Source organism: Syzygium oleosum, unplaced genomic scaffold (assembly GCF_021117445.2).
Source record: "Syzygium oleosum isolate NSW1041296 unplaced genomic scaffold, Sole_v2.1 Sole_v2.05, whole genome shotgun sequence".
Lineage (NCBI taxonomy): Eukaryota > Viridiplantae > Streptophyta > Magnoliopsida > Myrtales > Myrtaceae > Syzygium > Syzygium oleosum.
The window spans coordinates 11,446,306-11,472,338 of NW_026607489.1; the positions used below are offsets into that span (position 1 = coordinate 11,446,306).

General features: G+C 40.7%; 3 protein-coding genes across 3 annotated transcripts; all 3 read right to left on the reverse strand.

Annotated features, from left to right (window-relative positions):
- Nucleotides 1–7,992: 7,992 nt before the first annotated feature.
- LOC115678342 (uncharacterized) lies at nucleotides 7,993–11,412 on the reverse strand. The gene is made up of 6 exons (XM_030601703.2): nucleotides 11,243–11,412; nucleotides 11,009–11,142; nucleotides 9,264–9,514; nucleotides 8,950–9,040; nucleotides 8,266–8,332; nucleotides 7,993–8,172 (listed from the first exon to the last, which is right to left on the reverse strand). Exons 2-6 carry the CDS (start codon nucleotides 11,011–11,013, stop codon nucleotides 8,119–8,121), a joined length of 468 nt encoding a protein of 155 aa, XP_030457563.1. The 5' UTR covers nucleotides 11,014–11,142; nucleotides 11,243–11,412; the 3' UTR covers nucleotides 7,993–8,118.
- A 2,461-nt stretch (nucleotides 11,413–13,873) lies between these two features.
- Nucleotides 13,874–15,142, reverse strand: LOC115678421 (uncharacterized). The gene is made up of 2 exons (XM_030601817.2): nucleotides 14,468–15,142; nucleotides 13,874–14,250 (listed from the first exon to the last, which is right to left on the reverse strand). The coding sequence occupies exons 1-2, from the start codon at nucleotides 14,622–14,624 to the stop codon at nucleotides 14,060–14,062; spliced, it is 348 nt and encodes a 115-aa protein (XP_030457677.1). The 5' UTR covers nucleotides 14,625–15,142; the 3' UTR covers nucleotides 13,874–14,059.
- A 2,162-nt stretch (nucleotides 15,143–17,304) lies between these two features.
- On the reverse strand, nucleotides 17,305–21,277 carry LOC115678274 (phospholipase D alpha 1). Its single transcript, XM_056311272.1, has 4 exons — nucleotides 21,125–21,277; nucleotides 20,913–21,013; nucleotides 18,292–20,185; nucleotides 17,305–18,000 (listed from the first exon to the last, which is right to left on the reverse strand). Exons 2-4 carry the CDS (start codon nucleotides 21,003–21,005, stop codon nucleotides 17,567–17,569), a joined length of 2,421 nt encoding a protein of 806 aa, XP_056167247.1. The 5' UTR covers nucleotides 21,006–21,013; nucleotides 21,125–21,277; the 3' UTR covers nucleotides 17,305–17,566.
- Nucleotides 21,278–26,033: the final 4,756 nt, after the last annotated feature.

The window sequence follows — 26,033 nt, forward strand, 5'->3', positions numbered from 1 at the left end:
GAAGATTTGCAAAAAATTTTCTCTTGGCTCAAAGACATTAGAGCATGTTCTATCCATTCAAGTCCCTTATTATAACAAATCCGGCCTCGGTTTCGAAAATGAAAGTAGGATCAAGAATGACTTTCCGAAGGTCAAGGAGAGATTAAAGCGCGGGCCTTCAAGTGAAACAAACCAAAGATGGTACTTTCATTTGCCAAGAGAAGTATGCAAAGGAGATTATCAAGAAATTTGGATTACAGAATTGCAAGAAGACAGACATTCCCATGTCTCATTCATCCAAACTGGACAAAGATGAAAATGGTAAAAAGGTTGATCAGAAGGTGTATAGAAGCATGATAGGCTCTTTATTATATCTAACTGCATCTCGACCTGACATTCTGTTTAGTGTCTGTATGTGTGCAAGATTTCAATCAGACCCAAGGGAATCTCATTTTTCTGCAGTAAAAAGAATAATCAAATACATTGGAACATATCCAATGTTAGGTCTTTAGTATTCCAAAGATTCGGATTTTACTCTTCTTGGATATTCGATCTTTGATTTAGTTGGATGTAAAGTGGACGGGGAAAAGCACTTCCGGTACATGTCAACTGTTTGGGAATATGTTGGTATCCTGGTACTCAAAGAAGCAGAGTACAGTTGCACTTTCTACAGCAGAAGCAGAATATGTAGCATTGGGGAGTTGCTGTGCACAGATTCTGTGGTTGAAGCAGCAATTACAAGACTTTGATATTGAAGAATCAAGTGTTGCAATCAAATGTGACAACACAAGTGCAATCAACTTGACAAAGAACCCAATTCTTCATTCTCGTGCTAAGCATATTGAAATCAAGCATCACTTTATTCGAGATCATGTTCAAAATGGTGATGTAAATATTCAATTTATTGATTCTAAGAATCAATTAGCTGATATATTTACAAAACCTCTTGATAAATCTTCATTTGAATTCATCAGAGAAAAACTGTGCATTACTTATCCATTTTCTTGAAGTGTTTGATAGACAGGAAATTGTTCAGACTCAAGTATTCTCAGTCTGAACATTTTTCAGACTCACAAAGAAAGGTACGTTCCTTATTCAAATTTTTGGCGGGTATATAATTGACATTTTTGGCAGCATACTTTTATAATTCGTTATACTTGGAAGCAAATTAGGTATGCATTCTATTTTATCTGATAAAATTTGCCTAATATATTGATATGTTTGGTTAAGTTTTAGAGAGTATATTTTCTTCCTACTTGTTTGGGATATCTCTTAATTTCTAAAAGTACCTTTTCCTTCCAAAAAGTTATCAACCTCCTTTTTAAACCCGTCCTTCTCTTTTCCAAACCCTATCAGTCCGATCTTTTTCTCTCAAAAACCTTCCGATATACAGAGACTCTCCTCTTCTTCTTCCAAAAGATCGAAACTTTCGTCTTCAAAGGTGATCATAATGCCGGTCAAGATGGTGGCCCATAGAAGATCTTCTCGTATTCTTAATCAAGACTCAAAATCTACCGCACCGGCGGAATTTTTAGAAGTTTCAGACTCAGAATCCGATCATCATGCCGACCCTTCTGAAGCGTTAACCCCTCAGCGTTCGTCTCCACCGAAATCGTCTGGTAAAACTGATTTTCGGTTCATAAACATTAAACGTGTGTGGGAGAATTATCAAAGGCTGAAAAGGAATAATGCCTCTGAGTCGGCTCTTCGTGCTTGTCTGAAAGACAACGATCTTCGCTCTGAAACTCACATTGTGAAAATTTATTCTGAATACTGCACTAAATCAGGGCAAGTTCCAACCAGCACTACTCCACAAGAAACCTCTTCCAGAAAGGGCAAAGAAAAAGTTGGAGAAGCTTCAACATCATCTGAAAAGAAATCGGTTCATGTAAGCCCTAAGACATCTAGTGCTTCAAAATTTGTTGTTCCAGATGATGATGCTCAATTTTTTGAGAATTTTGAAATGAAAGTTGGAATAGCATCTGGCTTGCCTGGAACATGAGGCTTATTCAGAAGCACTGCGCATCAGATGTACTACAGGCTGTTACTTGATAGAGGAGTAATGAACAATAGAACTGTGGATTTCGAGTATTTAGAGAAGGCTGGAATTTCTGTACATAACCTATTTGAAAAATTAGGGGTTTATGAATTTTGCCTTCAATCTGCCAACACTTATGCTGAATTAACTGCCTACTTTTATTCCAATCTTTCAATTCTATCACCAAATTGGATACAGTTTACTGTTGGTGATAAGAAGGTTGATTTAAAGGCGCATGAGTTGGCAAGGATAATTGGAGCCACACACTCCACTTTTACTCCATTGGCAGTAAGTCTTGAAGAGGCTTCTCAGCTAGCTTCTGAAAATCCGAATTTTGCTCAAGGATCAAAAAGACATCTCTCCTATTCTGACTTATCCAGACGATCCGTGATCTTGCATAAGATCATCATCAACTGTTTAAAGCCAAAGGATGCCTCAAAAACTGACCTATCGAAATCAGAAATCAAGCTCATTTGGGCTATCTTGACAGGTCAATCCTTCTCTCTCCCTCACCTCATAATATTCCATATGTACAGAGCATTACAGAAAGATAAGGGTCATCTGCCATATGGAGCTCTGATCACTCGTATCTTCATGTATCTCAATTTATCTATTCCTGGTGAGTTGCGAGAAACTATGCTTCCTCTTATGTTTGTTGGAGAAAAAATGCTCTCCAAAATGAAGAAATTTGAAGATGTAAGGGACATAGTAAAAAGGAAAGAGGCTCGAAAGTCAGAGGCAAAATCTGTTGGAAAGAAAGTTCAGACAGAAAAGGAGCAAAGGAAAAGAACCAGTTCAGCAAGCAAGCAAACTGATTCTCCAACCCCAATCAAAGTGTACAGAAAGAAAAGAAAAACTCTTCTGCATGATGAAAATGATGAAGCAGAAGCAGAACACTTTGAATCAGGTCACACTGCAGAACCAGAACATGTTCCTGAACCAGTTCCCAATGTGTCAGAACCAATTCATAAAGAGCATGTTTCTGAAGTTCAATCACCTGTTCAGGGGGAGATTCCACCAGAATCAGCCGCAGGGTACAATCAGTCTGAGGAAGCTAATGACCAAGGTCAGCCATCTGAAAATCAGAACATCCTTTCTATTCTGCTCGAAATAAAGGATAAGCAGGCTGCTCTAGAACAAAATTTGCAGAACCTACAGAAAATTGTTGAGGAAAACACCAAGGCTCAACAACTTCAAGCAGCAGCAGATAAAGCAGAATTAGAGGAAGCCATTGCTATGTGCTCATCCAGCTTGGATAAGGCCATAGGTCAATGCAGTTCGAAGATTGAAGAGGCTGTCTCAATATTGGAAAATTTTCAACTGATTCGTACTCCTAAAAAATAGCCTGTTTTTCAACATTTCTCTCTATTTTTTTCAATTGGTTTGTAATATTTCTCATACTTATTGTTAGACTGGTTGATTTCTTAATATCAGTGCATTATCTTTTTGTTGATGACAAAAAGGGGGAGAAATCATATTGCAGATACAGGTTATTCTCAAAGGAAGAAAGACACAGATATCAACAGAGTTTGCTATTTCAATCTGTGTTTATTGAGCTTAATATGTTTATTTTCAAAATAATTCAATCTGTAAAGAAAGTTTTGTCACCATCAAAAAGGGGGAGATTGTTGAGGAAAACTCCTATTGATTTTGAGGTTGACAAAACCTTCTGTGTTATTGTAAATCTAATACTCATTCTGAACAATTTCATTCCAGGTCTGTATATTCTGGAAGTTCAGAAGAAAGTTATTCAGACTTTACAATCTATCAAATATGTTTTTGAAGACCCACATAATCGAAGTTCTGAGATTCAGAAGCAGAAGTTATTCAGATGCAGATGCAGAAGTTATTCAGATGCAGATGCAGACGAAGAAATTATTCAGACGAAGAAATTCGTCAGACGCAGAAGAAATTATTCAGACGCAGAAATTCTTCAGACGCAGACGCAGGAGTTCTTCTGATGCAGATGCAGAATATCTTTAGACGCAGAATTCAGAACGTAACACAACAGCTAGTGATCTGGCATGGATTTCACAGAAGGAATGTTCTGATTGTCTCAATCTGAATCAAATTGATTGACAATCAAACATCATGACAAGAATGCATTACAACGGACAAAGTTCTACTTATGGAAACCAAGATTCTGATTGTATGGGCGACCAGAATCAGCGGGATTCAGATTTTATCAACCAACGGCTACTCAATCCATTTTATACAAATCTGTCCAAAGGTGAATATTGGAAGATGATCCTCTGAAGACTGTCCAACGGCTAGTTTGGAAGTGGAGGAGTATAAAAGGAGATCAACGAGGAGCAGAAGGTAGAGAACGAAATCAAGAATCAACAAGTCCAAAGTCTGAGCTTACTCCGATTCAATCTCTTGTCTTTCGTGAGCTTAAACGCGTAATCATTTGAGAGGTATAGATAGTGTTATAAGTGTGTGCTTAGGTGTGAGATAGTGTGATCTATCGGCTTGGTATAAGCGACACCAGCTTCGGGAGAAGTGCTTGGGTTTAAGCGGCACAACTTGCTGTAACTTCTCATTGATTTGATTAGTGGAATCCGCCGGTAGAGGCGTAAGCGTGGGAGAGTGGACGTAGGCTTGCTATAAGCCGAACCACTATAAACTTGTGTGCAGATTCTCTATCCCTTATCTCTTACTTTACATTCTGCACATCAAGAGCACAGTCTATATAATCTGTCTTGAATCTGAATTTTATTCAGACTCTTCTGCGATTTATTTTGTTTCCGCATAAATTATTGAAACTTGTTTTAGATCACCTATTCACCCCCCTCTAGGTGATCCTTGCTAGCTACATCATCAAGTCCCTCAAACTTTAACTTGAATCCAAGACAGTAAAGGGAAGGGGAATGTCTTGTCATATTTAGGGGATTTCACCTTCATGGTCAGTACTGTTTCGTAAAAGAAGGGATCACCCTCCTTCTTTGCTAATATAATCGACATCATGCATTAGAAACCAAATAATTTGTGTTGCTTGAGGGATAATCGCTAGTGCTCAAAACATCTATGGCGCCGTGAAAAACTAGCAAGCAGTCTCTAAAAACTTAGTAACCCTCCAATCTTGTTATGCCCACAGCGGGAAGAGCCACATCTTGTTATGTCAACAGCTGAAGACTGGCACTTGCACTGTAAGTGGTGGAGTAGAGTGTCAGTGCACCCATTTCCTATCATGTCTTCTTCAATATTTTGTATAATGAATTCCAGCTCGTCCTTACGTCTAGAGGGAATCTCAGCTTGCCTTCTTGGTGTCATGTGTAGGACCTCCCAACTCTTCATGACTTTGTGAAGTGGATCTAACTTAATTAATGAACCCACCCACCTATCTTGGCCATAGAATCATAAATTGGTGGAGGCCGTCTTGCACACACAAGGTAATGCAATACGTGCACTGCATGTGGAAGAAAATCCCATTGCAAATGGGAATTAGCTATTGCACCAGGATCCTGGTTGTGTTCACATTAGCATTATCTAGCATGATGTTGTAGATTTTAGCAGAGATGCTAAACTCATTAACAGCTTTTATTATTTTGACCGCCGCAGTCGGGGAATCATGCAAAGATAACTAAGAGCTCGGTGACATCATATCATTCCTCATGGAATCAATGGTCAGCAACTACACAACATTTGTGATTCTCAATTCAAATATTAAAGAAATTCGAAAGTTACTTAACAACAGAGATGCATCAACACCACCCTCTTCTCTTTGTATAGCGATATGCAGTTTCTGATGTTTGTTGTCCGCGAAACGGGCTTGAATTGAGGTTATAGAGCTGTCTACACATATTGGACAAAAAACAGGGACCTTTTGCAAAGCCTAAGAATTGGTCAGCAGCAAGACAATAAATGTCAGCTTCCGCTGATTGCTCAACAAGCTTTCGGCATGCGGCATTGTATATGAACTATGAAGAGATGGCTCGTCCCTGTTGATAATATTCCTCTTAAAACTTTGCCAAATATCGTGCAAATGGTCATTTGGGGCGCGAATGGTATCCATTCTGCTCCAGAAATCAAATTCTTGCCAGAAATTGATTTCCGAAATTCTTGCCAGAAATTGATTTTTGGAGGAAAAATTTGTTTGATAAAACATGACTAATTCTGCTCTAGAAATTGATTTCTAGAACATAAATCTTTTTTTATTTTTTTGGACACCTCAAAAAAATAAATTTCACTCAAAGTGGGTGCCCAAAGGTATTCTAAACCATTTTGTGAAGTTTTGAAATTTTTTATTTTTTGATTTTTTTGGGCACTTCAAAAAAATTAAATTTCACTCAAAGTGGGTGTCTAAAGGTATTCTAAGCCATTTTGTGAAGTTTTGAAATTTTTAATTTTTTGATTTTTTTGGGCACCTCAAAAAAAATAAATTTCACTCAAAGTGGGTGCCTAAAGGTATTCTAAACCATTCTATGAAGTTTTGAAATTTTTTATTTTTTTATATTTTTTGAAAAAAATTCACCAAATTTCCTATTTTCCTGAAATCTGACTTTTTTTATTTTCTGGAAATTTTTATGAATTTTTCTGGAATTTTTCAATTTTTATGCATTTTCTGAAAAAAAAAATTAGTGAGAAAAAGAGAGAAAATAGAGAGAATGCATTCTGAAAGAGAGAAGCTACAAAAAGTAACTTCTATTTTTCTTGTCCAAAACTCATTCTGGAATAAAAAATGCATTCTGGAATCAAGAATGCATTCTGGAATCAAGTATTTTTAACAAACGTATTTTTATTTGAGAATGCAAAAATTGCTCCAGAATGCATTCCGGAAATTTTTTAACAAACGCATTTCTGTTCTGTAATGCATTTTGGAGCAGAATTTCTACTCCAGAATGGATTCCATGCGTGCCCTTGGACACCATTTGCATAAATCCCAAGCAGTAATGTCTTCTTCGCAAAGCCAGACGCTGCAGTTACTCGGAGTTTTCTTCATAGGTAAGGATATCATCTGAAGAAGTGTCTTGACTGGGACTTAGCTTCAAACATTCGACCCTGGAATTTCTCCCAATGGTCGGGTCGTATTGTTTCATTGTCGTCAAATTCGACTTATCGTAGAGATGGAGCTGGTATTTGCTAGGGGTGTGCAAAAGAACCAGAAACCACCCGGGACTGCCCGAAACCGGTGGTTCCTAAGGAAACCGGTCCGGTTCCCGGTTCCAGGTGTGGAACCAACCGCCTACCCTGACCAGACCGATAATATAATAATAAATATAATATTTTTATTTATTTTTTATTTTTTAAAAAAAGAAAAATCCTAAATGCTTAAACTAAATTTAAATTGCTCAACGCTCACAGCCTCATATTGAGCCGAGAAACACCTTTTTTCGCTTTCGCCTCACGCTCACTCTCATTCTCTCATTCTTCTCGGTCAATACTCACCTCACCGTCTCCGACTCTCCATCTTCGTCTCCGTCTCCGTTTCCATCTTTTCGTCTCTTTCCTTGGCTAGTGGGACCGGTTCCATGGACTCACCTGAGAACCACGGTCCGGTTTGCGGGTGGATCCATGGAACCAACAGGCGGTTCCCGATTTCAATTTTTCGGAACCGATCCTTAGTAGACAGTTTCCGGTTCTATGGTGGAAACAACCCACCCGAACATGCTCACCCCTAGTATTCGCTGTTGTTGACGAAGTAACTGAACAAGTCCCTCGTCAATTGCACGGTAAAGTCCAGACCGTTGTGATGATCGGATGCGATTATTGTTTTTGTCCTTCTTCCTTGCGACATTTACAACTTGATTAAATCGTTGAGGACAAAGAATAACCCTTGAAGAGGTTCCAAGGGAAGTGGAAAATATTGGCACTATAGCGAGAAAGGGAGCATCCTGCATAACTCGTCGTAGCAAGCAGCACAGGCAGCTAAATCTTATGAATTGATTTTTGATCCAACATTGAAGGCTCCGTTAACCCGCCATCTTATGATGTTTACTTTGCAAAAACCGACAATTTTGCATCAACAACAAATTCACCCTAAAATAATCGCCTTTTGATTCATGAGCGATTCAATTCAATTAACAAGAGTTGACTGCTGCAACATACATAAGGAAGGATAAACAATGCACTCAATGATCCCATCAAAACGGAGGGCTCGGTCAGTCATACATCCCTTCCTGTTCCCAGATGTCCACAAGAAAATCAACCATTTCCTGGAATAAAGCGTACATAGAAAGTAAGACAAAATGACCCAAAAATATATAAATCAGAGAGGAACTAAAAAACTTTCATGGACGGTGACTTACTGCGAGAGGGACACGTTGAGCAAACCGTTTATTGCTTCCGAGTAAACTATCGTACGTCGCATTCCAACTACAAGCCAGGAGTAAATCATCATTCATCGACACATTATCAAGAAAAAGCTCAAAGCTGGCTATGCTAAGGTAATACTAGAAAGACAGGCAAAGCCAAATGATTTTTCCGGAACATAGAAGGCCCAAGAATAAGCACAATATCAGCTGTTCTCATATTTCTTAAATCTTCGTTTCAGGCCAAAGACAGGCATCAGTGCTCCAGCTCTTGGATGAACAGCTGCTCCTCCATGAATGTGCACTGCTGTCAGATCACTACATTAAGTCACTAATTCAGCCTTTGTAGAGAAGGAGTTGGGCCAAGTAGTAAACTAGAGGTGTCCAGTCTTTCCAATGATACTCTTTTAAGTTACAACCAATCCCGGAGCACCATTAGTGACAGCATCCTAGTTCTAGCTGGAATAATTTCCTTCTATCATCGACATGCACAAACTTTGCGCTCTTTATTGCTTCGGTACCTACATCACAGCTAGAAAATTACTGAAGGAACCCTAAGTTACAGTTTTCTTGCGCTTTTACCCCAACCAGGTCAGACTCAGATGCACTTGCATTTATGCAGATTAACTGGGCAATCCTTTTTCAGGAAACAAAACACAGCGAAAGCTATGAAGAACTGACCTCAGTCTAGGTTCTAGGACCTGTTTTGGTCTGATCTCGTCCTTTTTATTACCTATCCACTGCTGCCGAGTTTGATGCCAGAGAAGAAGACCTAATGCACAGAAAACATTTCAAGAGTCAGATGTGATGAATATGATGAGACATGGTAGGGAAAATTCTTCTGAATAGCAGTGAAGGATGCCAACTCATGCGTAGACACAAGCACCGATCATTGATAACTCTCTCCATCGATGTTGCATGATAGCATTTGATACATACAGAAAAGTGCAAACCCAAGCTAGGGAGACAGATTCAAGAAGTGGTCATAAACTTACCATGATTGACAAATTCGGGAGTTCCACCAGAACTGGTACCCCCATGTGCATTAAGGGTCTGTGATGTACTGATTGACGACATGCTTCCTTGCGACTGGACTGCGCTGTGGTCCATATCAAAGGTGCTTGTACTCCAAAAATCTTCCGACTTGCTTGGTTTTTTCACCCTTTGACCCCGATTCTCTACTTGTTTCGGTGGAACATCCCTTGACTGAATTACTTTGGGCTTCAAAAAGCATGCAAGCCAACCTCTGCTCTGTTCCAAATGTTATATCGTTCAGTCAAAGAACACATTCGAAAGCATAAATTGACAAAGCCACCAAGAAAGACAGTAGATTGAGGCGCTACATCCCATTGCATATCATTAGATACGCATGCATGAAACTTCACTAAACCCCACAAAGTTGATAGCACTTTCACTGAGTGTGCCAAAGAAACCATCATTTCCGATTTGTAGAGTAAAAAGTTATGTCCACTCCATTACTTTGCCCTAGCCCCAAAAGCGAAATACAGCAAAGGGCGGGCCCAGTTTAAGCAGCTCTTAGCCAAGCTCTTTGCCTGGGCTTGAGCATTGCATCACCACTTACCAATCCCTCTTCTCAGTACCTAGCCGGAAAACCCCAAATTTTTAACAATTTATTTCGTAAACATTGTTAGTTGAGGCAGCCAGGTTGAACTGGTAACTACAATTCATAACTTCGGCATTGCATTGCCGGAGCCCACCCCAGAATTTGGTAGACAGAATAGACCTTAACAAGTACACACATCCAAAAGTGAAAGAAGAATCGTCAGATCGCTCAAATAAACGGAGATTAGACCGTGAGCCTAGGCCTCCACTGGACAAGTCTGCGGAATGGGGAAAGAAGTTGCTATACAAAAAGAAGCTTCACCAATCGCGCTTCTTATGTCATATGCAGGACAGTTCTTAATAGACAAGAGAAGACACGAGAGATACCAAACAAAAGAAAAGGAAAATTGAAGTCACTCGTCCGCCCAGTTGCGGGCCTGCAGCCCAAGGTTTCCACAGAGAGTGCTAATAACATGTCCATTAAAGTCATCAAACAGAAAACATAGGTTACGTTAACAACAAGAAGCTGACATAGTATACATCAACCAACGCATTGTCCTTATCTATCTCAATTTTCGGACAAAAATGTAAATTAATTAATTCAAGTCAAGAAAACAAGAATACTTAGATTGGCCGGGCCATTTCATGTGAAGCCGCCACATTATGTCTGCCCATACATTTTCTCATTGAATCTGGTCTAGTTGACCCATATAGATCTTTGGTTCATGAGAAGAATGGGCACCATATATTCTATAGAAAATTTCGACCAAAAGCCAGAACTAATAATCACAGCTCCCCATATAGGTAACAATAATTCTATATCCAAAATCGGCAAATTGAGCAAATCTGGATTTCTCCAACCAGGGGGGCTCAAAATTTAGCATCAAGCAGGTACTTTACACTTTATAGACAGCCTCTACATCCCTTCGTTTTAAACCCAAAAAAAACAGGTTGGGTTAACTTCGGTTCAATTGAGCAAATGCAATAAATGGATAAGCCTCCATTATCCTCGAGCCAAACGAAAAATATCAAGAATCGTTCCAAGCTTCGTCGACCTTCCGAATCTATTCACAAATTTGGACCCACCCAATCAAGAATCACAGCACAGCACCCGAACAGGCCAAAGATCGTCGTAAAAAGAAACGAATTTCAGAGAGATGGGAACCGGACAACTTACCCCATATGCAACACAATGCAGGAAGAACGCCGGTGAGCGACGAACAATCCGACCGGGGAGAGATTTGTCCGAGAGGATCAAAACCCAGCGGAACCCCGATTCGAGGAAAGAGAGAGATCGGAAATCAAAGGACCCTGAAGAAACAGAAACCCAGTAAACCCGCGGGTCAAAATTAGGAAACGCGACCGCTTAGGAATCGTCATCAACCGGGGAAACAAGAACAGCAGTTCTGACCTGCGGAAAAGAATCATGGGTTCAGCTATATCTCCCTCCCTCCCTCTCTCTCTCTTCTATCCCCGGAACTGTTCATCACCTAACGGCGGCAGCCTTGCTACGGGAGGTGGGACTCGCCGGCGTCCTCGTCCTCGTCTTCTTCTCCGGTCCGGTACGCGATAATGGAAGGAGACGAGGAGAAAAGGCGGAGAAGAAATGCTTCGATCGGATTATATAGAGTGGAAAATGAGCCCCGTTATTTTATTTTTAATGTTTTATTTTATTTTGTTGATGCTATTTTATTAATAGTATATAGTCCGTGCGAGCTGTGGATAATTATTGGACCTTCTGTTTTTCTCTGTTCTATTTTTTTTTTTGTCTTTTTTTTTTTTCGGGATGACCCACGTTGTAATAATTGCACATGATAATCCGTTTTTCCGGATAAACTAATAGGGGCGGCATATAATGAAAAATCCGAATTTAGTCAAAATTGGCAACAGGACAAGTCCATGTTTAGGTTCGAGGTCGGCGAGTGAAAATAGGGATATGTTTTCTCAATTTACGGTCCATTAAAAGGATCGATTTAGGCATAAAGACGCGTCGTTTTATAGTAAAATTACATACGACACGCTCGACAGTGATCTTTCGATTTTTTTTATTTTATAGGATAATAGCATTATGATGGTAAATTGATGTTGTTACGGTGTTCTCGTTTTGCAGCGCGCGGAGATCTTGAAATTTTCGACCTTTTATGTTTTGGCTGCGGATCGAGGGTTGAGGGGGAGATTAGGACCTAAGCTAGACATTTTTAACACCATTAATCTTTATGCTCGGACCCCACATTTGCATATGTCCTAATCACGTGATATTTTTTTTTTTTTCCTCGGGACCGAATCGAGATACCATGATGGATCAGACAGAATCAGTGGACCGCCCCACACGCTTCTTTTGCGTCTGGCATTTTGCTTCTTCTCCTCGCCATTTACTTCTCTTTTCCTCGCCAGCACCGCAGAACCAACATGAGAGAGGGGACAGATCCACCCTTTCTTTATGGACTATCGATAGATTTGTGAAAGAGTTTGATAGATGGGGGGTTCAAAAATAGTTACCGGTTACTTGATTTTTCGATAATTTATTGGCAACTTATCGGTACTCATATGAAAATACTTTTATCCTTGTTTACAGCTTATATATACCATTAACTTTTCCCATTTACCGATTTTTATATAACTTTCTTATACGCACCTTAAATTTACCACTATTTTATAAATTACCGACTTTATTTGGTGACTTGCCAATTTTATACCCGATTAAGTAATCCAATGTGAAAGTTAGCAAACTTAAAAAAAGATGAATAAGCGTTTGTAACTAACTCAAATGGTAGTCCGGAACTGAAAACTAGCATCGGGGAGAAAAGTTGATTAAAAAGTTATATTAAAGTTAGTGATTTCATATAAAAGTCGGTAGATCTGTGGCCTAATTAAGAAAGATGAATACAAGTTGGTTAAAGATAGGGTTAATACCATGAAAAACCCTAAACTATACATTTGTGATAAATTTACCTCAACTTAATTTTTTGACCACCAAAAATCCTAAACTGGTGCATTCGTGACAAATTTACCCTCCGTTAGTTTCCATTAATTTTATTAATACCACGAAAAATCATCAATCGATACATCTGTGACAAACATGTCATCTAACTTAGTTATTTGACAGTAAAAATTTAATAGAAACTAATAGAGAGTAAAATTGTCAAAAGTGTACCAGTTTTGGGTTTTATGGTTAAAAAATTAGTTTAAGGTAAATTTATCACAACTATACTAGTTTGGGGTTTATCGTGGTATTAACCCTTAAAGATAAGAAAAGTTGGTAATGAAAAGAAAAATAAACTTGATGAGTAATTCAAATCAAAGTTGGTAACATAACACCAGTTGGTGATTTATTCACAAAATGTTAGTAGTTAAGATTAGCAATTTCTAAATCGAAAGTCGGCAAATTTAAGGCATTTCTAAGAAAAGCAAATAAAATTTACTAGACGATAAGGAAAGGTGGCAAACGAGCGTCGGTAAGTAACTCAACTTACGGTTAGTAATTTAATAATCATATATAATGGGAGAAAAAATGATTGAGTCACGGAAATTTTTGTTGGTATTTTCTGGAGGAAAGTTAGTTAAAGTTGGGTTTGCTAAACAAGTTGGTTTTCTTATAAAAAAAAAGTTCATAAATTAAAAAAATTAAATATTGGGAAGTAAACCAAATGAAAATTGATAATCCAAAATTTCCAAAACTAATTAGTTTTTTAATCAGATAAAAGTCGATAAATCACTTTAACTTAAATTGACAAGTGCATATAATATAATAGCCAATAAATTTCGAAAGGTTGATAATTTTTGTAAATGAAAGTCAATAAATTAGTTCTTTTTGTCAACATCAGTAAATTAGCTCGTTTTTTCTTGCCACAACATCAATAAATTAGTTCAAAAATTACAAATTTGCAAACTATCAGAACAAAAGTTTCGAATTTCATGAAAGTGTTGATAAGTTATCAACAAGGTCCTCGCAAAAAAGTCATCGGTCATTTTATTATTTATTAATATTTTTAAACCCTTACGAGCGCTCATCGAAATTTACAAGTACAAAAGAAAATCCGGATTCTGGGCACGAAACGAAAGTGTCATGCTAAACAGGTAAATGATAAATCCGATAGCTGATCTGCAGAATTTCTCAAACTCTGCGAGAGATTTTGATTTTGACTTTTCCATTTACACATCCTTCTTGACAAAGCAAAGAAAGGCTTCTTATTCTTTCCTTATGTACACAAGATTCACATGCGATGGATTAACACGAGCACTCAATCGCAGAAGCAGCTCCATTGCTCTGCATCCCCACCATCTCTTGCTCTTCGACTTTGCAGCTCCTCTCCAGCTTCTTGGATTCCTCTGCGCTTGGTATTGCCGAGGGCGAGCAACCTTCCTTCACGTCATCGGCAAATTTCACCCTCTTCTTCTTTCTCTCCCCTTTCCTCCCGTCTGCACCACAAACCGCAAACACAAACACAAACACAAACGCCGGCTACATAAAAACGGTCTGGCCCGTGTCAAGATATGGAAATATAATCCGCGCGGTTCTGTCCAGAAAAACTTTTTTCAGGGTCAATGCGCTCTTTGACATCGTGGAACGAGTCAAAACAATAATTTTTTTTTCCTCCGAGAGAGAGAGAGAGAGAGTTGAATCGAGAGCAAGAACCTGAAGATAGCAAGCAAGAGCGAGGCGCTTCCACTTGATGACGCTGAGAAATGTCCTCTGCAGGAGGGGGCACTCTCCTTCTAGACAGAGAGAGGAGGAGGACAACGCTCGAGACCAGCATGGCAGTGGCCAAAACCAGATTACCTGAACAATTCATGGCAAGAGCTACGACAGGGACAGAAAGAAAGCAGAACTAAGGACTTAGGATGTGTTTTGTGCTACGAAGCGGGTGTGTGTTTGTGCTCAGAACTCAGAACGGCATGCAGAAAAGATCAGTCGGAGACGGGTAACTCATAAGCTACTGATTTTGCTGTTGCTGGATTTGAAGGGCACACTGATCGAAATCCAAATTACTGCACGTGTTGTGGAAGTTCAGAGCTTTGCGATGACGAGATGGGTGATGAAGAAGAATTTGGATGGAGTGCACGAGGGGATGGATGCTAGAAGAAAAGGGTGCCAGAGTCTGGACTCTTCTTCTTCCATCTAGGTTTTTTCCATCTTGGTTTTTTTGGCTTTGTCAGAGTGAGAAGACTGAAGGGAAGCAGTCTCTCTTTTGCTCGGTCTTCGTTTCTTTTTGTGGAAAAGTTCAGAGATCTCGAAGCAGTTTTTATTATTGGGTCATTTGTTTTGTTCTTTCGGTTGGCGTGGGTCGTGTCCGGTTTGGCGATGCACCGCACCGCACGGCATGAGGGAATTGGAAATTCTTGGGGGTCAACAACGGTCAAAGCCTTCAGTGCAATTTTTAATGGCGGAGAGTTTGGTCAGATTGGAGATTTTATCTCGTCATATAATAGCATGTGGAAACTTGCTGTCCTCCTTTGATTTTGTCCTGAGTTAATGATATTCAGTGGATTGATCCGCTTATGAATAGCTTGATTTTGCCTACAGTTACGGTCAGTTTCCTATTGTTCACCAAAAATAAGGTGATTATGACGAAGAAACAAAGGCAATTGCCATTTTCAAGGAGAGTTCTTCCATAAACATGATTTGCCGACTAAAACACGTCAATCACCGGATGAAACGAAAGACGTAGATTCATTTCGTAGATAATGTCTTGCACTAATTTTGGGAGTTCTGGAGCCCTGAAAATAGTCATGCTGGAATTGAACTGAATAACTTCTACCTTCCATTTTTTTTCCTATGAATCGACGAAAATAACATTAAATAATCGGCGACCACCACAGCCGTGTTGGGATGGGCCGCCAAAATGAACAACAGCATTAGCGACATCGTTGTTCCTAACGGGACATGATACGCACAGTAGTGGAGCCTTTTCTAATATGATCAATACCAAAAATACGAGGTGATCTATAAAGTACAAAATCATCTAACTGGTCCCTTCCATGCACTTTCAATCTTCCGTTAATTTTGCAGAAAATGACTTCAATTTCACGCCGATTTTGTGTGCAAATTGTGATTGTTCTTACTCTCTAGTCGATATATTTAAGGGTGAGCATGATTCTAGGGTAAAACCTGGAACACGAGAACCTGATCGGTGGGAACTTGTAGATTTCAGGTTTCAAGGTATGCAGGATAGGTTCCAGGTTTCAAAAATTGGGTAACCTATTTTGACGGATAGGTTCTAGATTCTAAGTAGATGGAACCTAAAACCTAAAAGAGTTTTTTGTGTTTTTTCTTGATCTATGTCTTTGCGTGATCCTGCGGTGTTTCATGGTGTTAGATGATGAGTGTATAATATGGAACCTCTAGTCTGAGCTTTCATTTTATGACTTGTTAAAGTTTCGTATTCTTTATGTGTCTAAATATAAGTTGTGATCAGTGGATCATAACAGCAAGTGGTGTTCGTTAAATGTGATGATTCACCGCAATTGTTCAATTAATAATACAGGTGGAACCTGCGTATACCTTGGAACCGACTCTTGAACCTGTGATATGGTAGATTCCAGGTTCTAAAAAATGAGGAATCTATTATTCTGGATAGGTTCTAGGTGGAACCTATACGGAACATGAAACCGCTCACCCCTAATATCGATTCACGCAATAACTTCTCATTTAACTTGTATTTATTTGAACCGTAATGCTAGGAAAACTAGTATTTTGTATTCTCTTTGGTGAATGACACGCTTCTACAGTATTGTTGCGTTCATTTTCATAATGAAATAAAATAAAAAAGAACCTGTTAGACCCTAGTTCCAAATTCCAAGTTCCGACGGGTAAATTTCAAATTCCAAAAAATAAGAATCTGTACCGAATGGCAAGTTCCAGGTCAATTAGAACTTATTAGGAACTTTGAACCGCTCAACCCTAGTTATATCTCACTAGCCTTTATAATGTTGTCACCCATCGCCCTTCATTCAGCAGCTTCCACATGAGAGAGGTATAAAGCGCTACATCATCTTAACATGGAATTTCAATGAATCTTAGGTACATGCTCCCTCCACATCAACCTCTAATCGTTTAAGATACTTCATCAGTTGCTCTACCCTGAAATGCAGCAGATCTACAACATAGTGAAAAAGCAGAGACGGGCACGGGCCATCGCTATTCGCTTGGAGTGTGAAGAAGGCTCGAGTTTCTTTTCCATTTAAGCCACGTCTAAGTACTTCGCACACCCAGAAAGGCAGAAATGACAATTAGGTTGAGTTCCCAAAAAGAAAACAACCAATTAAGCGGACAAAACAGAAGCGCGGAATCAGACCAGCACAGCAGAAATTCAAAGTTGCTCATGAATCATGATACCTTGAGGTCGGGCAAACCTTAAATTAGCACACATCTTTTAGTCCATCAATCTGGTCACAAGCAATTCTTTGCATTTCACTAGCTTCACGAAGAACCTCAAAATTAAACTAATGTAATAAATGTGAAGAATATTAACGGCAGTAGGAAAGATATACCATGTATTACAAAAGGCAAACTTCGACCAGTTAACATCCTATTGCCATAAAAACTCTGCAAATCTCGATATGAAAAAGCTGATCACAAAAGAATATCATCTTTCACGAGACAGGATGGGTGAAACACTTTATTACACTGCTACAACAACCAACATACCAAAGAGGACAGCAAGCCAAATTACTGTTGGTATAGCACAACCAAGTAGATAACCAAAGTTTAAGGGAAAGGAGGTAAACGTTTGAACTAAGTAGTGAGGATGGGAGGCATGTAGTCAGATTTGGTACCAAGAATCCGAGCCTTCGTGTCAGGGAAGTGCTCGAATCCTGGCAGTTCAGTGATGACTCCGTCACTGGCAACCCCAATAGGATAGCGAAGCAGATGACCAGGCAAGTCGCGCTCGAGTGTCTCACTCGAGTAAAGATCCCAGTACTTGTCAGCGATCTGATTCACTTTCCTGATAGATTCCTCACCTTCAGGCTGGAGGAATGAGTCATCAAGCATTCCCAGGTGCTCATACCACAGAGCCATACGGAAGCCATGGATCTGTCCGCGTGCTGGCTCTCTTGTGGCCAGATGATGGGGCTGGTAAGCTCCCATTGCAATCTCTGAGTCTCTGGCACCATCCATCGATCTCTGGTTGATGTTGGCAGATCCAATTATTATGTACTCATCATCAACTGCACAAGAAACATGTCAATACAATCACTTCACAAATGAAAACTCGAAACAGAAAGGGAGGCAAGACATCACACAAAGTAGAATAAATACTCCATGCATACACAGGGCAAGTAAATTATATGGGAAGACAATCTTTTACATTTTATATTCAAGTAGGATTTCAACTGTATGACCACACCACATATTGCTTCAACTCTGATGATCTCTTCTAATGCTGAACATACTTGAACATGAAAACCTAAACAGGAGCGAAATTAAATAACAAACAAGTAGACGGCCAAAACACTCACCGATCATCATCTTGGCATGAACATAGATCATGAATCGCCGTGCTTCCTGGGCTCTTATATAATCTGAATCAGGTTCAGGCTTCTCCGAAGGCTCATATTCTCCACTCCTCTTGACCTCCCGATTTCCAAGACAGAAAAATGTCAAATAATTTCGAGGGTCTTCCTCAATACCCTTCGCTTGCAGAGCTTGGATAACATCCTTGTACATCATCTCCATCGTCCTCTTCTGCCAATCTAATATTGCCTGCACCGATCCACTCTCTGGAACGCCCTCAGGCCACATTGGAACTACGACATAGACACTGAACCTCTCCCCAGCTTCAATCTTACTTACAATTTTAAGTGCAAGCTCCTTGGGGACAAGATGTGAGGCATTAATATCCTCGGGCTTTATACCATCAGCAGACCAACCAAAAGAGCTTCCAAGAAAATACTGATTCTCAATATAAATGAAATTTTTGGCACGGCGGATTGCATTTATATAAGCATCCTGAATGCTTCGATCGATGATATTATCCTTCCCACTAACAAGCCCAGCTCTAGCAGCATCTTCAGGAGTCTCAGGGAAGCCAAAAGCAGCTCCACCATCTATCGATCTGAATAATTGGACTTGCCATCTTTCAGGGTCATCGGGGAACATAGCAGGAGAAGGGGGGATAATAACATCATCAAGCTCCCTTAGCGGAAGAAGCAGGTCCTTACCGCCCTGCTTTCTCCATCGCTGCTCAAAATTATACAACACATCCCAAGCAATGGGTCCTTCAAGCCGCGAGTGAATATCATGCCAAGGTTCCCGAGGACCACCCTTGGTGATCGAAGCACCCGCAAAGTTTGGTTGGTGGAAATCATCATGATGAGCCGTGTCTAATGTCCTGAACAGAGAGTGGAATGGAGTGTCATATCTCCCATCACAGAGATCAATACCACCTACGAAGCTCACAATCCTCCTCCTCTGTGACCCCTGACTAGGCATCTCACTGTCCACCACAACAATCTTCTGGTGATGAGTGAACATGGTGGAAATTTGTAGATCTTGAACAATGCTTCCACCATCATCAGGATTACGAGGGCACAAGACACAGTGCACCTCAGTATCATGGAAGAAATGCTCAGTTTCTTCATCATGAGTGGCCATCAGTCCATCCTTTTTCAACAAACCTACAGAAGTCCTATCATCCCAGACAAGCATCAGCACCCTAACTCCTTCACTTGCCTTCTTTTTTAGCAGGTCCCCAATAGTGATGTCTCCCCCAGGCTTCGGCCTCCTTGCATCCCTGACAAGTGAGATCTCAGTATACACTGACCAACCAGTAATGTAGATCAAGTGCTTTGCATTGCTGATTGCATCAAATATATCTTCCCAACATCTGTGAGGCTCATAATACTTGCCTCCAGCAAGAGGGATTTTTGGAATGAAGTTGTCCGGGATGTGAGCATCCTGGTAAAGAGATACTTTACATCCTTGTCTCTGAGAGAAGAATGTATAAGGAACTCCAGGAAATTTCGCACTTCTAATACCCCTACCGTAGTTACGGTCTTTGCTGATATCAAAGTACTGCAGCTTCACATGGATCTTCGAACCTATAGGATTTCTGTCTTTATCCAAGATTTCAACCCATCTATCCAGCTCTTCCCCGCCCAACAACTCATCAACAGGTATATAGGCTCTTCCGATCAATGATGCACCGATAGGGTTATCGTCCTTGATGGAAAATACAACATCCGAGGCCATGTGGGCACAATAGATGTGGAAGGACTCGTACCAGCGTGGGTTAGAAGCTTCCTTTTCAATTATTCTTGTCCTTCCAACTCTAGCCTTTCCTAAATCGATTGTGGCATACAGTTTCGTCACTCCCTTGCCCAGGCCAACAGTCTCTTCGATATTTGCCATAATCTGCAACCAAAATGAAGTTTAGCAAACTTGAAATGATGGAAGATAATTGTTTCAGCAAGAACAGAGATCCCGTCAGTAGCGACGCTTGCGAAAGATGCGAATGCACAAGCTTAAACTGTGCAGCGATAATAGTCAATAATATGCCTCTTCGCATAAGATGTTCTCTCATCTGGTCTACAAATTAGGCCGATCGACACGATACATATCGTAACTGGATTTTACAGCATCTAGTCCAACAGTCACTCCCGATCATCACCAATCTTAATCACAGGTCTCTAGAAATTAGTGTATGTGACCATGCAAGTCGACAGCGTCAAGTAATCCCTACACCAATCCTCAAGTCTCTCCCCGTTGTTTATCTTCGTCTTCCTTCAAGGTAAGCTAATTCGCGTGTCGTTGAAATAACACGGGTTAAGCTTAGCCAGGGCACAAGATCACCGGAATACAAGGGCCCCCAAGGACGAGAGACACCGCAATTAACACAAAAGAGATCGCCGACATGGCGGGAAAGAAGTCCGATGAGAGATCCTAAGAGACATCGCCAATGCGAGCCTATCTCCATACCATCGTCACGAAACCACTCTCCTTTTTTACCAACACCGCGATACCGTCGTCACTATCAGCCACAAGCGTCTTCCTCCGATCGAGCTTCAAGCCTAAGCCCTCGGCGTAATCGGAACACGATCCGGAACGACGACGGGTTCACGGGAGGCGGAGGGAGACGTACCTTGCGGAAGAACTTGGGAGCGCCGCCGTGGTGGAGCCGATCCACTTCATAGACGGTGGCGTGGAGCGTCCCGTGCAGCAGTATCTGCGCCATTTCCTCGCCTGCGCACCGGAGCCCCCAAAAAAAAAAAAAGGCCCCGAATCAACACGAGAACAAAAAGATCGCGCAGCAGAGAGATCGAGAGATCGAGAGATTTCGAGGGAGAGACTCACCGAGAGAGGAGATCTGACGGAGCTTTTTGGGAGGGAGAGGAGTCGTGAGATTTGCGAAGCGGAGAAATGAAAAGGCGGAGGTGGTGATGGGGCAGGGGTGAGATGGAGAATGTGGAGATCGATCTGATCCGAGATTATTTTGCTTTATATCGATGCGAGTAGGAGTACCAGCGTTCAGGTCCGTTCACACGCGCTCGCACGATACACGATAGCGAACGTCGGTGAATAATTTACGTGAAATTTGGCATTGGTCCAACGCACAAAGCACGCGGAGAGCGCGCGGAGGGGAAGGCGATCCACAGGTTCAGCTCTGTCACCAATGGCAGGCCCTCGCATCGCATCCCGTTTTGACACTGGACGTGACCTTGGCTTTTTCGGGGAAATTTTTTTAGGGTTGTTTACACCAAAAAAATTGCTAACTCGTCGACATGATTCGTTTGTGCCAAAGATCATCAAGGGACACATGACGGAGACTTGAGGTAACGTGGAAGCAAATATCATCAAGTTGCCAACATAAGGGACACATGTCTGACATGTGTCATGTGTATATATTTACACCAAAAAATGATCAATTTTTGGGTATTATTGACAAGACTGGTCACGACTTCATCAAGGTTATTTCAGTTCTGCGCTAGCTCGGGAAAATGGTCATAACTTCTTCGAGACAGATCGGATTGACCTGATTCCAAATCCAAAAGAACGAAGACTCATGGATCTACAACTTTTATGTTTTGAGTTTTCTTAGAAAATCACTATAGAAGCCATCAAGGTTAAAGGAAGTCGACGGTCGTGACTTCATCTTGTCGAGGACTTCGACATCTTGTCGATACTTCGACGAAATTGCAGTTCTGCGCTAGTTCGGGAAAATGGTCATAACTTCTTCGAGACAGATCGGATTGACCTGATTCCAAAGCCAAAAGAACGAAGACTCATGGATCTACAACTTTTATGTTTTGAGTTTACTCAGAAAATCACTGTAGAGTTTTCGACATTAAGAGGAAGTCGACGGTTGTGACTGGTTGGAGATGCAGAAAGAAGAAGTAACCGTCAACATAGTGGAGTCAAAGCAACCTCCAACGTAGTGGAGTAAAAAGAAAACCGTCAAGGTAGTGGATTCAACGTAACTGTTGGAAACCACTAAGGAGCATATATGCGAGAATAGTTACTTGGAACCATGATTATGAGAAAGTTATTACTTGTGGACAAGATCGTGAGACAGTTATCTTGAAAGCAGAATCATGGCATCACATGGACATGAAGACAAGATTTTCGGAATGGAAGAACATGGGCACAACTGTTGAAAACTGCTAAGGAGCAGTTACCATACGACCATTATAAATATCACCGGCCATCTATCGGAGAAAACCCCCGACAAAATCAAACAACATATTATCTTTCAATTATCTTTACTTTTATGTACCACACTTTATCTTTCCTTAGCTGTAACTTTCTGATTCGCGTCGTCGATTAAATTCCGGCGTGTATCTCTATCCCGAGTGTTGCGTCGTCGATTAAATTCCGACGTTACATCTTTGTGTACGTGTGCGGCTGTATTTTCAAGCTTTGTCGTCGATTAAATTCCTGCACGGTTTGTACATATAGTCCGGTTCGAAGTTCGGAGTAAAAGTTCGTCGTTTTTTCTTGTCTCCCTGGATATTTCCTGTCCGGAGTCGCCACGGAACCCGGTCTCCTCACATTAAGAACCGAAGAACGACTTTCGGTGAATTATATTTCGCCGCGGGAGCATTTTCTGGTGAAACATAATTTTGGCACGCCTGGTGGGACCATTGTGGTTGATTTGAGGAGATACGATGCCGAGAGCAAGGAAACAAGTTGATCCCCATTACGCTGGTGGTAACAACTCATCACCACAACATGAAAATGACAAAGTGGGATGTTCTGAGTAATCAAATGCACAACCGGTAGCAGAAAAAAGAGCAAGGTGAAGATGTTGACAACCCAAGACAACTCACTGATGAGCAGAGAATGCAATTAGAGCTAGATCCTATGATGTTTGCTTCTATGAGGAGGATTCTCCACGAACACCGGAAGGAAACAATTAACCATATGATAAAATGTGTCATCGATGTGATAAAGCCCATAATTGTCAACACCTTCCAAGGGGTCATGCACGGGCTTGGAACATCAAGTGGTTCAATTGAAGTGCAGGCGAGTCTGGATAATCCTACTTAAGTGATCCATAGTCAAGATCCTCAACAGGTTGAGGTAATACTAGACCAAACAGTGCCACGCGTGGAACATGATCCGGTAAATACGAGAGCCGTATACAGAAAACCATATCCAGAGTGGATGGACGCGGTACCATATCCAAGAGGTTTTGAAATTCCTGATTTCAACCTTTTTTTCTGGCGAAGATGATCAATCGACAGTGGAACATGTTAGTCGGTTCGATGCACAATGCGGTGATGCATCTCATGCTGATTGTTGGAAGTTAAGGCTATTTCCCTTGTCATTATCTAAGACAGCCTTCACGTGGTATATATTTTTACCGGCTAATTCTATACATTCCTGGGAGCAAATGGAGACAAAGTTCCATAGCCAGTTCTACAGGTTAGTTCACAATGTGTCCATTACTGATTTGGCTGATATTAAGCAATATAGTTATGAATCAGTAGAGCACTTCATTTCCAGATTCAAGAGGGCTAGAAATAGATGTCTTACTTCACTCCCGGAAAAAGAATTTACAAATTTGGCTTTCAATGGATTGAACTTTAATTTAAGAGAAAAATTTGAAGGCCAAAATTTTGCCGATTTATTTGAATTGGTAACGAGAGTGTCTAAATATGAGCAATTACTTAAGGACGGAGATAGCGCGCCACATGAAAACTTTACTGAAGATGTGTCTTTCGAGGAAAAAATATGAGCCATATAAGAATATGAAATTCGGCAAAAAAAAACAAATCATATTTGTCGATGACAAGGGGGCATATGAGGACTTTTGCTTACCTAATTTAAAAGAATCGAATGATTGATGAATCATTCCATTCTTTTAAAGGGGGCATATGTTTACACCAAAAAATAACCAACTTGTCGACATGGTTCGTTTGTGCCAAAGATCATCAAGGGACACATGACGGAGACTTGAGGTAACGTGGAAGCAAATATCATCAAGTTGTCAACATAAGGAACACATGTTAGAGACATGTGTCATGTGTATATATTTACACCCAAAAATGACCAATTTTTGGGTATTATTGACAAGACTGGTCACTTCATCAAGGAAATTTCAGTTCTGCGCTAGCTCGGGAAAATGGTCATAACTTCTTCGAGACAGATCGGATTGACCTGATTCCAAAGCCAAAAGAACGAAGACTCATGGATCTACAACTTTTATGTTTTGAGTTTACTCAGAAAATCACTGTAGAGTTTTCGACATTAAGAGGAAGTCGACGGTTGTGACTGGTTGGAGATGCAGAAAGAAGAAGTAACCGTCAACATAGTGGAGTCAAAGCAACCGCTAACGTAGTGGAGTAAAAAGAAAACCGTCAAGGTAGTGGATTCAACGTAACTGTTGGAAACCACTAAGGAGCATATATGCGAGAACAGTTACTTGGAACCATGATTATGAGGAAGTTATTACTTGTGAACAAGATCGTGAGACAGTTATCTTGAAAGCAGAATCATGGCATCACATGGACATGAAGACAAGATTTTCGAAATGGAAGAACATGGGCACAACTGTTGAAAACTGCTAAGGAGCAGTTACCACACGACCATTATAAATATCACTGGCCATCTACCGGAGAAAACCCCCGACAAAATCAAACGACATGTTATCTTTCAATTATCTTTACTTTCATGTACCGCACTTTATCTTTCCTTAGCTTTAGCTTTCCGATTCGCGTCGTCGATTAAATTCCGGCGTGTATCTCTATCCCGAGTGTTGCGTCGTCGATTAAATTCCGACGTTACATCTTTGTGTACGTGTGAGGCTGTATTTTCAAGCTTTGTCGTCGATTAAATTCCTGCACGGTTTGTACATATAGTCCGGTTCGAAGTTCGGAGTAAAAGTTCGCCGTTTTTTCTTGTCTCCCTGGATATTTCCTGTCCAGAGTCGCCACGGAACCCGGTCTCCTCACATTAAGAACCGAAGAACGACTTTCGGTGAATTATATTTCGTCGCGGGAGCATTTTCTGGTGAAACAAGGGAGAAGCCCTCCTAGTTTCGCTTAATTCGCTTCTCTTGGGGCTTGATTTTGCACTTACGTCCATCGTCTTTTTTTCTCTTCTTGCATGACGAGGTATGACGGTAAGCCGAACCTCTCTTGTCGTCGAGAGAGCGATAATCCCACCTTCGAGGGAACGGAAAAAGTATTTTACACGGCAGTTACGTGAATAACGTGGCGTGACCGATCAGTCACATCGCTCGCGCGATGTGCATGTCGTTTTGCGCGACGCTTGGATGTTGAAAATACTGGTTTCATGGAGCGTAGATATCGTATGAAATGCCGTGTCCTTGCTAAGACCTAGTACCTGCAAAGTCATGGAGATGAAATTGGTACTTTGTATTTTTCGAGACAAAGGGTTGAATCGTCTTATCGTTGCATCAACCTGAACGGGATTCTTTGTATCTATAAAATCGCCGGGATATTGGAAGGTATGGCAAATGGACGAGTTCAATTGAGTTCTCTTGTCCAGGCTAATGGTGGGTGTCGGCCAATTTAAGAACTGCTTTCGAAATTCGCTAGTGGCCATATCTTGATGTCTAAGAAACTAATCAAACGCATAGCTATATTGTTCTTCTAGAACGAACTTGGCACCTTCGCATTCTCATCAATGTATTCATGGTCCCATGGACATGTCATTATCAATTACCGGAGGAATTAGCGGCTACCTAAATTCATAGCTACGATTTGTCAAAATGGAAAAAGACTCACCTTACTTCCCC